General features: G+C 37.5%; 1 protein-coding gene across 3 annotated transcripts in view; it reads right to left on the bottom strand.

The window, feature by feature from the left end:
* Positions 1 to 8552, bottom strand: part of ARHGAP29 (Rho GTPase activating protein 29) — a 62067-nt gene extending 53515 nt beyond the window's left edge. For 2 of the 3 annotated variants that reach the window (XM_032303447.1, XM_032303450.1), the window contains exons 1-2: positions 8391 to 8552; positions 2810 to 3046 (exon numbers count right to left, since the gene is read on the bottom strand). In XM_032303447.1, the coding sequence (XP_032159338.1) occupies positions 2810 to 3014 (205 nt within the window). In that variant the 5' untranslated portion in view covers positions 3015 to 3046; positions 8391 to 8552. The remainder of the gene's footprint in view (positions 1 to 2809; positions 3047 to 8390) is intronic. The other variant, XM_032303449.1, reaches the window with a different exon arrangement.
* Positions 8553 to 12991: the final 4439 nt, after the last annotated feature.

Here is a 12991-nt window from a genome sequence, read left to right as displayed (position 1 = left end):
AACAATGCCAGAAATCTGGCATCTTTCCTCTTAAGGAAGCAAAAGACAAAATATTGGCAAGGCCACTGAAAAGTCCCCCTCACTGCAAAAGAAAAACAGTGAAACAGCTTTTTTCTGTCTGGCCAGTTTATGAGTAGGGTGGTAGTAAACAACAGCAGAAGTTCTCAATACCCAGAAAACAAAAGTATGGCCTATGTCTAGTCTATAGGAACATATATAACAATACCATCTCAAGTAATTACAGAATTTTAAGCTTTTTACCTGCTTTCCTGAAGATTTTTTCTTATGTGATTCTTGTAATAAAATTATTATGAGGAATAGTCTAATATTCTAACTAGCAGAAAATCATGATCAAAATTAAACATAAGCATATTACTTATAGTATTATTATTTATAATGAGGTAAATTTATATATTTATATATGCTCCTTTGAGCATATATAATAGAAACAAAAAAATTTCTATCAACTCAAAATTAGTGTCAGATTTTAATAATAATGATCTGAAGATAGAAAACAAATTCTTGTTACATCCAAGATTTGAGATAGCATACATATATCCTTTTAACTCTGATTGAAGAACCAAACATTAAAATCAATCCAAAGGTAAATAATGAAAATTCTCTGGCCATGGCTTTCTAATGAGAGTTGGTTATCCAAAAGTTTTTAGATTTTTTAAATTAATTTACCAGTCATAAATGGCAAACTTTTTTACTATCAGCAATAAAATCAAGAATTTAAATTTTGAAGTACTGGTTTCCTTATTAAAAAGGACAATATCTTGAGGTGCCTGGGTGGCTCAGTTGGTTAAGTGTCTGACTCTTGATTTTGGCTCAGGTCATGATCTCAGGATCTTGAGATTGAGCCCTGAGTGGTGCTCTGGGCTCAGTGGGGAGTCTGCTTGAGACTCTGTCTCCCTCTCCCTCTGTCTTCCCCTACCCTGGGTGTGCATGCATGCTCGCCCTCTCTCTCTCAAATAAATAAATCTTTTTTTTTTTTAAGGGATAAGATCTTTATAAATTTTTAATAATAAATTTTCATGAAAACTAGATTTCCATATGCATACTTTTATCTTAAGGGGCCTTTTGCCATCTTACTTAGAAATTTTCTCTTTTCTCAATTAGAATCAGCTTTCAATTCTCTCCTAGTCTCTGAATTATCTATTCACAAATTAAAATTCACTTAAAAAAACTGAAGATAAAGAGTTGTCCCACTTATTTTAAATTATCATCATTTAAAATCTGTGAGACAAGGGATAAATATGCAAGATCAGGATTTAAAAACGATGTTAATCTCCTGAGGAAAACAAAAACAAATAAAAATCTTAACTAAAAATTTTATTTGTAGTAATGAACACTTAAATTGATAATTAAAGAAAACTGGATTTTACCCTAAATTGAGGTAAATGATTTGTCAACCAAGGCATCATTTTAAATTTTACTTTCAAAATTAACCCAGTTAATGAACTTACACCAAAAAGAATGACCTTTACTATATGTAAATTTAAAAACAAATTTAAAACAATTAACCCAGTTAAGAAAAGGGTTTATTTAAAACTATGCTTCTTTAAATAAATGGCAGATGGTATCATTTTGTTAAGAAATTTATTCCCAGTATAATGCTTAATATAGTTAGAATACCTTCCCCCAAGAAAAAGAAAACTTTATTACCATTTAATCAACCATAACTAAATTTCAAAATCAAGCTATTAAAATGAACAGGTGTATAGGTAACTTTTTAAAATAATATTATATATAGTCTCAAAAACATGATTTATGTGATTGTTTTAAAGAAAATTCAAATACCAAAATTTTAAGGCTATAATTCAAGTCCAGTTGTTTTGGGCATTTCAAATTGAAAAGCAGGTTAGAAGTAAACTCTTTAAAAGCAGCATTTAGTATAAGATATGATTTTAGTCTCCTTTCTAGAACATGTATCAGAAAATAAATATTTATCTTATACACAGAGAAAATATTTATTAAACTCTCATGTGTACGAAGACAAAAGAGGTCTCATATAAATAAAACTAGCAATATTCATTTTCTACATCCAGACCTACCATTATGAATATGGAAACGAACTACTATTTATCACAAAAGGATAGGGGCTGTATCTTTCTCATCACTACCATCAAATCTGAACATAAAACAGGCATTAAAAGTTAAAAGCCTTAGGGACTAAAATCAACTTGGGGAACGTAGATGTCTGTAGTTCTTTACTTTAAGAGAATAAAGTTTGTGCTCCATTACCTATTTCTAACTAAACAGAGAATAAATTCTGTGATTATCACTTAATTGAAGAATAGGTTATATAACAGCAAAACAGAATTAAGTGTGACTTTTGAGAAAAAAAATTTTCACTCAAATGCAGTGATTCTAGATTAAGTTTTAGGAACAATGTAGAAAACTGAATCAAGGCAGAAGGATCAAAAATATAAATAATAAACATTAGTCTGCTTCTTAAAGAATAATCAAGGCACTGCATTACCATTAACAAGAACGTTAAAATTCCAACAATCTAAAATTTTCTCATGTCAAATAGGCCTAACCGCTAAGAACCAAAGACTGAGTTTTGTTTTTTGTATGCTTATTCCCTCACACTTATCAACGTTTCTATTATGTATTGTACTGTATCTGATAATAAAATAGCTTGCACCATAACATCAAACATTTTGGGGGAAAAAGGTCATAAAGTAACTAAAGCAGAATACCCTGTTCCTACCACTGTGTACGTGTTTATCTGCAGCTAGGCTGGCATTTAAAATTTAACAAACTATCCAGTAAGAATGTTAAAAGAAAATAGTTGACAAACCTGAAAGAATAGCTTCTTTCAAATATAGTAACATATGCGAGAACTTCCTGATATCATTCACCAACTCCTTGATGTAATCCGGATCAAAAATGGAATTGGAACTTATGGACTTGAGCCCCATTTCAGGAGTTGTAACATCTGTGGAGAGTTGGCCTGATGACAAAATACGTTTTTTCTTTGTCTTTTTCTGTTTGTGAGCAATCATCCTTCCACAGAACAGTCAGAAAAACTGAAATCCTTAAGTGGAAGGGAGAAAAAAACAAGAGAAAAACACAAATAGCACATCAAACAGAGGAAACATCAGACTAGATTTCCACAAACACCCCACAGCCCACCTGAGTATTTTATTAACAACAAAAACGGTCCTACCAACTTATTTATTAAATGCCAGTCATCTTGACAACTCTATAATAGGCAAACTACTAGTCTCTTCATTTCACAAATAAGCAACCTAAGCTTTGGGGGTTAAATCATTTGTCTAAGCTCTCTACTAAAAGATGATGAACTGGTACTTAAAACCCAGATCTGTCTAGTTGCCAAAATCCATTCTCTTAATTAATAACTTCCTCTTAACTCTTAGGGTACAGAATTCTTTTAATTGTAAGTCGTTCTGAAAAGTCACTTGGCAGAACATACTCTATCTCCATGACATCAGCTTCAAAAATAAAGACGCAATATGAGCTCCAACAAAAGAAAAGACCTATTTTCAAAATCCCCTCTATCATTTACAATGTCTGTCCTGACAAGCTGTTACATCACTTCATTTTGGTATGCTCATTTATAAAATAGGAATACCACTCTGACAATACCTACTTTATGAGATTATTGTAAGCATTAAAAGAGACAGAAATATAGAAGTGTCTGACACATAAAAGTTCAATTACAGTTAGTTCTTAATAATAATGCATACATACACACACATGCATACACATCCCAGGTTATCAAGTTTCAGCAAAAATAATTTTCTGTTGAAAAGAAGTTCTAAAGGTGCCTACAAATCTGATATATCCTGATTGCATGAACAAATAAATGTATGAATATCAGAGCAATATTTTCGGTAATTTAAAGATGGTATAGTAAAAATACTATCTTTTGAAATGAGAAAGGTTTAAACTTAACTTCTGGTTCAATACTTTCTAAATGTGTGACCTGTATAATTTTGCTTACAGGCTGTGTGAGAATTAAAAGGGGACAGAAAATTAAAAGACTTCACAATGAAAACATTTAATCCTGGCACACAGTTGAAACTCAGAAAATCTTAGTTTGTTTCTGCTTCATCCATTTTACCCTTCCAGAACAGAAAGTCCTAATTTTGTCTGCATTTCTTGAATCAAAAAGGAAATTACTGGAGGAATTAAGTTAGCACAATACTTAAACATTTTTCAAATATTTCATCTTCAATATTTTGATACTTTCTAATGGTAGAATTACTAAGAACTGTGAAACTTACAGTAGGAAGTTTTACATAATATTCACTTCCAGGTCACGTGTAAGACATATTATTGTATCATTTATTCTTTCCTATACCTCACCCAACTCTCTAGATTTTTTTCCCTTCCTAATCTACAGTATCTTTAATCTATCTACTTCTGCCTGTACTACCATACTAGGTGAATTACCACCATTTCTTATATGAGCTATTGGAACTGATTTTCTAATGATCTCTCCACATCCATTCTTATCCTATTCCAAATGTAGCGAGTACACTTTTCAGAACATGAATCCCAACATGTCATTTCTCTGCTCAAAACCCTTCCAGAGGACAAGTGAGAATCTACTGAGAACTCTAAGGCACAACATGAGAAGGGGCTCCTACTTACCTCTGCAATGTCATCTGGAGCCATAATTCCTACTGGACACTCTCAACATTCCTGCCACACACACTCCCTCCTCATTTTCCAACAGTATTTGTTTACTATGCCCCACAGTAGGAAATAATTTCACATCATGAGCCAGTATACACATTAAGTATGTTATGATTTTGTGTGGTTGTGTGCTGGAAAGCATAAAACAGATTCTGGCTAAGGAAACAGGTGATAAACCAGATGTTTTCTATCCTACACCATTTCATTTTTTAAAATGCGGCTTGCAGCCCATCAGAATGGTTTCATACTCGTAATGGGTTATGGACCTACAACTAGAAAAACAGACTATTTGATTCAGGGTCCTGTCTATATACAGTTCCACTTGCCTGGACTACTCCTTCCCCTTTGTTTACTAATTCTGACCTCAACTCAAAGATTACTTCCTCAAAGAAATCTTCCTGGACCATCATGCCCCTGTAACAACTAACATCAAACTAGAACAGAATTTCCTGCTAGATGCATTACAGCATCTTATACTTTTCATCAATGCACTTTTCAAAGTTCAAATAGATGATTCATGTTTTCCTATCTAGATTATAATCCCAAGGAAATCAAGACCATGTCAGTTTGCTAACCATGTGTTCCCTGCTACAGCACAGTGCTTGGCATATAAGGGAAGAACTACTCAAAACTATTTGCAGAGTAAATGAATTTGCAGAATGAACACTGAACTTACAAGGTTGTAAAGTTGCAATTAATGTTTACAGAAACAAAAAAGGTTAACTTTGGATTGTTGCTCTGTTTTAAATGGAAAATATATATGGGTTTTCAAGAAATCTGTCTATAAAACAATATAAAAGAAGAAAAAGAAAAAAACAAGTCTATAAAGCTGATAAAGGCAAGACTGCATAAAACTGGAATCAAAGTTGGATTTCTGTTCTTGTTTCTCTACTTCTGACAAGACTTCTCTACTTTTCCAATAGCTTTCAGTGCTGCTTTATTAAATATTTTTGTTAATCTCAAATTATTTCTGAAAATGTAATTTCTACCTTTAAGCTAGTTCCAAACCTATCTAACATTAATCCTTAAATGTGTAGATAATTTCTAAAATGGGCCCAGGACAATTTTTTAGTACAATTATACCTAAGTCTCCCCACCAACAATAAAAACAAAACACTCAACTTATTTGGGCAGTTCTTTTACAAATCACTCATTGAGAAGACTATTCCTAACTTAACACTTTTGTAGCTTACTTAATTAAAGTCACTCTGATTAATTTTGACAGCTTTTAGTTTAGTAAATTAGATCACTGGTCACTGTCACTAGAAAAAAGATGTATCATAAGTTTCAAATAAAACAATTCACTTATCTAAGCAATTCACCTATTTTACCATCTTCATAATGTCAAATTAGTAACCCAAAGTTGTAAAAAGTATTTCAAAAATGCCTAAACATTTTTACTCAAGAGAAAGAAAATCTATAAGCAAACAAAACGTGAACGGGGGGGAGGGGAAGGAACTAGAAAGGATTATACTCTATCTCTAGTCTGCATTATTGTGAGTAATGTACTAACTTTGTTATATATACTTAACTATTTTTCCTACTGGAAATGAAAAAAGGAAACACGACAGTTGAAAAAAATTTTTAAATAACAGAATTAATCCAAGTTTTCAAAAAACTGAACTGTAATAGAGGAAAATTTGGAGGATATACACTTTCCCAGATCATCCACACTACCTTCCTGTGTCCCAATGAATATCTTCTAGTTGGTGTTAATGTAAAATGTAGTTACCAACATATTGCAACCGGCAATTTAATTAAATGAGATAATAATATGGAAAGCACTTAACATTGTGCCTGGTTCATTATGAAGACTCAGTAACTTAACTATTATTATTAGCTGTGCTTTACTGTGAGAGATTGTTTTTTGTTAAATACACTTAGGTAATGAACAAGATGTGGCTACACCACAATATATCTGTAGATTGTGAGCAAGAAATACAGCACTGCAAACAATTCCAGAAACTTAGCTGACTTCATCGAAACCTACTAAATGGCTTCCAAGTGAAGTTTGAACCATGCAAACAGACCATTGAGCAAAATATTTGTGAAACTCTCCAAAATCTCATGCATCTCTTCCAACTCCAAACCATCAACATTAAAAATGTGTTTTATCCACTTAGCAAAGAACTTTGTAGGTAAAAGAATATTACTACACAAAACTTTCTCTATATGTTTTTAATTCTAAGTAATATGTGCATTAGGAATGTGAACACTAACTTCCCAATACTCTGTAATGCGACTCTCCCAAGACTTGAGCAGCCTGTGTTAATCAAACGTCCCATGCTACATGCATATCCTCCCCCAAACACATCATTATATAAGTACTTTCATTTTAGGCACTAGGCTAATTAAAGTTTTTAAAACTGCCCTAGATATCTACTTAATAGTTCCCATCTAACTATTCCTACCTCAAGAAAAATTGCCAGATATTTCAGAAATCTATTTCAGCACAATTTCTGATTGGGTAAGAATCTACTTAAAGACGCTTTTAAAAAATCAGAAAATTAATCCTGGAGGTCTTTGATTATAGTTTTGTAAAGCTCTCCCTACAAAAACAGCATACGGGCAAGTAAAAAAGTTTTATCAATAAAATGCAAATAATTGTAATTTCTAAAGAAAGGCACGCAGTGCACATACACTTCATTCCTGTGCACTTAGAACCTAGCACGTTTAAAAAAGAGGAAGCTGCCCAACCTCCCACGCCTCCAGAATGTCTAGCATTCCTGGCAGGCAGGGCTCTCTCTTGACCAGCCAAAACTACCCCATGCCAAAGAGCACGCTCCCCATCCCCGTATTTAAATACCGAGTAGGGAAACGGAGCAACCAAAAAGGGCAGCGTACATGGATAGTGCCAGAGGAGTGATACGGTCACCAAGACAGGTGGAAAAAGGGGAACGGGCGCCCAGCTCCTGCGTTTAGCAGCTAACAGTCCTGCCGCCCCCCATAAAGGATGCGAGGCCAATTCCTTCTTGCCAAAGAGAGTAGAATAAGATTAACATGGAGACAAGAGGCTCAGTCACGAGGGTTCTTGAGCTCACCCGTTAAAAGGAAATCTAACAGTCAAGCCCCAAACACATCCACAACGGAATTGGGAAAACCAGTGACACTGAGGCCTCGGAACGAAAGAGCTCCTCCTCAGCCCAAAAGAGAGAGGCGAGGAGAACAACGCACCACGAAATTCTAAAACGTCTCCGGAATGGAACCCAGCTGAAGTGAGGACTGTAGTCAGGACAGGTGGGAGTGGGGCGGGTCAGAGCTAAGACTGGACTCGCTAGCGGTCAAGAGCACACAAGAGCCTCAGTTTAAACCCGAACTCTGACAATTACTAGCCCGTGTGCTCCAGCAGGTTAACCTCATCTTCCCCGTGTAAAAAATAACTTAATCACGGACCTGTTGCGAGGGTTAAAGAAGTTAAAATGTGGAGCAGTCTTAGAACAGTACGTGGACGATGGGACTTGTTACTTGTTTGCTTCAATTTTAATCGTCATCTGTTTTGGGAAGGCGCCCGCGGCCGCCAGGCGCGCCTTTCGCACCGTCAGACCCCTCCCGGACGGCCAGGAGCACCGAGGCCAGGAGCCGGACCCCCAGCGCAGCCCGCCGCCGCCCCGGCTCGGGGTCGCCGCATGGGCCACCCACACCCTAGACCGCAACCAGCCCGCCGCACCGCGGACCACCCCAGCCCCGAGCCCCAGCCGCCGCAGCCCCACACTCACCGCGGCGCTCCATCCTGCGTCCCGGACGCGGACGCCCGCCCAACACTCACGGCCGCCGCCGCCTCCGCCGAGGGCTGGAGCTCGCCGCCCCCATCCCCCACGACCCGCGGACGCCCGGCCAAGCCGCCACCGCCACCACCGCCGCCGCCCCAGCAGCTTCGGCCACCACCGCGCCGCCCCGCTTGCTCCGCCCCCCGGCCTCGCACCTCCCGCCCGGCCGCGGCCCGCCCCCTGGGGCCCAGCCCATTGGCCCGCGCGCCCGAGCGGGGCGGGGCTCCGGCGTCAGGCCGCAGGTGGGGGCGGCTGCCGGCTCCAACACGCGGAGCGCGCGTTGTCAGAGGCACTCCAGCGGGCAGGCTGTCCCCAACATTGCAGGACGTGTTAGCCACCGTGTGGGGCTGGAGGCACGACAGGCGGAGCGAACCTCAGGCACGAGTCACCTGATGACTTCATCTGGCTAACAGGAGTTTCTCAAATGAGCAATCTACATTTCTTATAAGGTACTTCTTTTGATCACCTGTTCCTCCCTCATCAAGGCCTTTAAGAAAACAAAAACAAAAACAAGACCTCATACCGGCAAAGTGTAACACAGGCCTGGCTCAGCTTCCCTCTGTAGCGGGTAGTATTTCCCACTTAGACCTATATTACTTCTCTCTCAAAACTCACTCAGAATGAGAAAAATGTCTGAGAAGGATGGAACAATTAAGGAAAGCATCAGGGGCCCAAAGCACGTAAGCCTCCATATCATACACACTGGAACAAGCAATGATGGAGAAACAGAGGGCACATGGGGCAGGAGACTGTGGGTAATGGTGAAGACAGAAAAATTATCACCATGGGAGAAAGCAGAAAAAGACATAGGAGAGTGTGAAGAGGAAAAGGAGAAAGAGAATAGGGGTGCAGACATAGCAGGAGGCAAAATCAAGGAAGGCAGAAAAAGGTGATGACAGAGAAAACAGGAATGAGAAATAAAAGAGAGAAGGGAGAGACTACCTACTTACAGAAAAAAATAATGAGCCTGATAAAGCCAACAAGTAGTGAGAAAAGGAGAAACTAATTGACAAAGAGAAGAGGAACATCTTTGAATCCTTACATGAAAAACAATGTTAGTGAAATAAAACAAATGTGGTCCCTCAGATGCTACTTGGGAAAGATAAATATGAAAATGCTCAGCTACTTGGCTACTTTAGCTGCAAACTGGATTTTTCAAACTCAACCTATACACATTTACCCCTTCAAGCCCCAAAAACAACAGTACCAAGGACATGTCACAGATACTCAGGAAATGTCAAAACCAAACTATCCTTCTAAGCATACCTAAAAAGAAAAATGCACCATCGCAGAAGCTGATGCCTTACACAGAAACAAACTAGTAAGAGGAGAGGTCAGGAGTCCCCAGGCCAAAAGGGGACTGAATGAAGCAGTGCAACCCTGATTAAATCATAAGACTTTGGGGAAGAAATGTGAGGTACCCATGCAACCTCAAACATCCCCTTACATCCATTTTAAATGATATAAATTACTTTGTGCTATCTTATCTACCATTCCCTTAATAAGGAATATTGTGTTCCTTGTTGAGGTGGAGCTTGCAATGTCACAGACAATGTCTTGAATAAGGTCCTGTTGGGAAGAAAGGGTATGTGGGGATAAGGTAGTAGGATGATACAAACAGTAAGGAGCACACAGGAGGGAGGAAGAGAAAAAATGGAGAAAGAGAGACCAAGACGTGAGAAGGTGAGAAGCAATTGTGGAGAAGAGAGAAAGGCAGAGAGAAAAAGATGCAGAGACAAGTGCAGGCAAAAATAAGATGAGACAGTAAAGAGAAGAGAGATAAAAAGTGATAGGGAGAAAGAGATTGAGACTACCCACTGACAGAGAAAGGGAAGAGGGACACCTCTCACAGTTCTAAGGAAGTGAAGTCAGTCAGGCCCCTATGTTGTTACATGAAAAAAGAAAAATATAAGAACCCCAGGCTCCCTGATTACTGAACTCTAAAATTATTTTTGCAGACTTAATTTTTAAAAACATATCCATTAAATCTTAAACATAACCATACCAAGTTCAAAAGCACTAGAAATGATGAAGATACCTAACATCTTCAAACTCCACTGGAGGAGAATGATACTCCATGGACACTCACCATGGAAACCACTGATGACTAAACTAAAGGACATCAATGGGGAAAGAGGAAAGAATTCTCAAGGCCAATAAGGGTAGGGGCAGGGCAATCCTCAGGGCACTTGCAAGAGGAAAGTCCGCTCCTCAGATCTGTTCTGGGTTAATCTCAAGTCCTTCCCACCAGATCTACCTCTATACCATCTCAAAACATAACTATCATGCATAGAACCTGACAGAGGGTGGGTCTTCGATGAATGTTAGTTAAACTATAAGTAAGGTTATCTGAGGGAAATTTTTGAGAAGTCTCTCAATCTCAATCCTTTTACATTTTTAAAAAATACATTAATTACCTTTCATCTTCTCCATGCTTGTTCCTTAGTAAGGAGGATAATGACATTTGGAAACATTTGAAAAAATGGTAGTTCACCTTAAAATTAAAAGGGTTATGTTATTAATTCTCCCAACTTGCATTTTGTTTTAAGTAATTTTATATCACATAAATAATATCTTTCTGGAAGTTCAGAATTCTTAGTTTATAATTAAATTGTAAAATGCTACCAAAAAGAAAAAAAAATTAACCCATCTGTGTATCTATTGTAGAAGTCCAACATCTTAAAATATTCAATGAGTTGCAGAAAAAAATTTATGAAAGCAATATATAATTGAAAATGAACTGTTTTTTTACCAATTTACATTATCCTCTTATTATTTTTTCCTTCTGAAACAGAAACTAACACCCCCTATAATGTTGCTCTTGAGTCAACTGTTCTATAAAGCCTCCAACTGCTTGTTAAAAATCTTTTTCATGTATTCTCTGCAGTGTTAACTAGCCAACATTGTTATTTTTGCTAGGTAGATACCTTCATATTCTTGAAGTTGTTTCTGAGGTTTAGGTAGGCTACTTTCCATAACAGAACATGGATCTAAAAACATTCTAAAATTTCTGTAGATATTTTTGGTTGTCACAACTGGGGAGGGGGTTGTACTGACATCTAGTGGGTAGAGGACAGAGATGCTGCTAAAACATCCTACTTGCACAGGAGAGCACCGCCCCCCCCCCGCCCCCCCCCCCCCCCCCCCCGCAACTAAGCCTAAATACCACCATTCCTAGCAGAGTTATCAGGCCCAAATAGTGTCAAGTTTAAGAAATAAAGTCAAAGTTGAGAAATTCTGCTCTAGGCCTAAATACTACTTTCTAAGCAATATGTAAACATGCTAAATTATATCACAGGATGCACCCAGCAAAATCTAGACTGTGGGTCATTTTGTAGAGCAAATAACACAATTTTTTAAATAAATTACAAGGAAAAAGATAGAAAAAAATCTTTAGATTAAAAAAGCCTTAAATTTTTAGATACATCAAGCACAGAAATGAGCCCAGACTTGCCCTTCCACTATATTCTTTTCAGAACTGGACTACAGACAGCATAGAACTATGATCCTTGAGGTATGGGATCACACAAACAAATGAAGTAGGCCTTCAACTGCCCCAACTTTCTGCCTGGAGGCACATTCTAGACCATGGCACAGGAAGTAGAAAGACAAGCAGAGCAGACTGGGGCAGCTGGAATCTGCAGGACAAAGTACCAAAGACGAAGGAGGTAGGCAAAGGATGAGCTCCAGAAATTTGCACAGGCAATTCCTTAATTCTCCTGCTGAATACAAAGCCACAAATGTGTGGATGAAATCCCACCAGGGATAGGCAAAGAATTTCCAGAGAACTGTAACTGAACAATTCCCAGGGCTCCCACAGGGCTGAAAGACTTCAGAGTTTTCATCAGCCAGAGTTAAAAGACCTGATGAACACTGAAGAAGAAGTCCCAAAACAGCATGTGTTATTAGCATATCTAAGTCAGACCTAACAAATATGGTATTCTGGCTTCACCCCAAAGAAGCTTTAGAAGAATCTTTAAATCCTATGAACTTAAAAAATTCATATTTAAAACAAAAGTAATAATGATGTGTTGTGTCATTCACAACATATACAGAAGTAAAATATATGACAATAGCACACAGGAGGGAAATGAAACTATACAATAAGGTTTGTACATTATATAAAATAGCATAATATTGTTTGAAGCTGTATATCGTAAGAAGAAAAAATAATAAGAGGAAGCTAAAAATGTATGTTAAAACCCTCATATATACACTTAGGAAGCCAACAGAGAACATAAGTGGAATTTTAAAGAAATAATCCAAAAGAAGGCAGAACAAGAATAAAAATAGAGGAAAAAAAACCACACAGATGAGACAGATTAAAAACAAAAAGTGAGAGGATAAACCTAAGCCCAATCATAGCAATAATTACACTAAATATAAATACTCTAAACAGCCCTATAAAAAGGCAGAGATTATAAAAATGAATAGAAAAATAAAAATCAACCACATACCGCCTATAAGAAATAGACTTGAAATAAATTGAAAGCAAAACAACAGAAAAAGAGACATCATGCAAATCAAAAGAAAGAAGTAACTCTATTATA

Source organism: Mustela erminea, chromosome 10 (genome assembly GCF_009829155.1).
Source record: "Mustela erminea isolate mMusErm1 chromosome 10, mMusErm1.Pri, whole genome shotgun sequence".
Taxonomy (NCBI): Eukaryota; Metazoa; Chordata; class Mammalia; order Carnivora; family Mustelidae; genus Mustela; species Mustela erminea.
The sequence above is the reverse complement of the archived record's forward strand: the minus strand, read 5'-3'. Positions and strand labels throughout refer to the sequence as shown.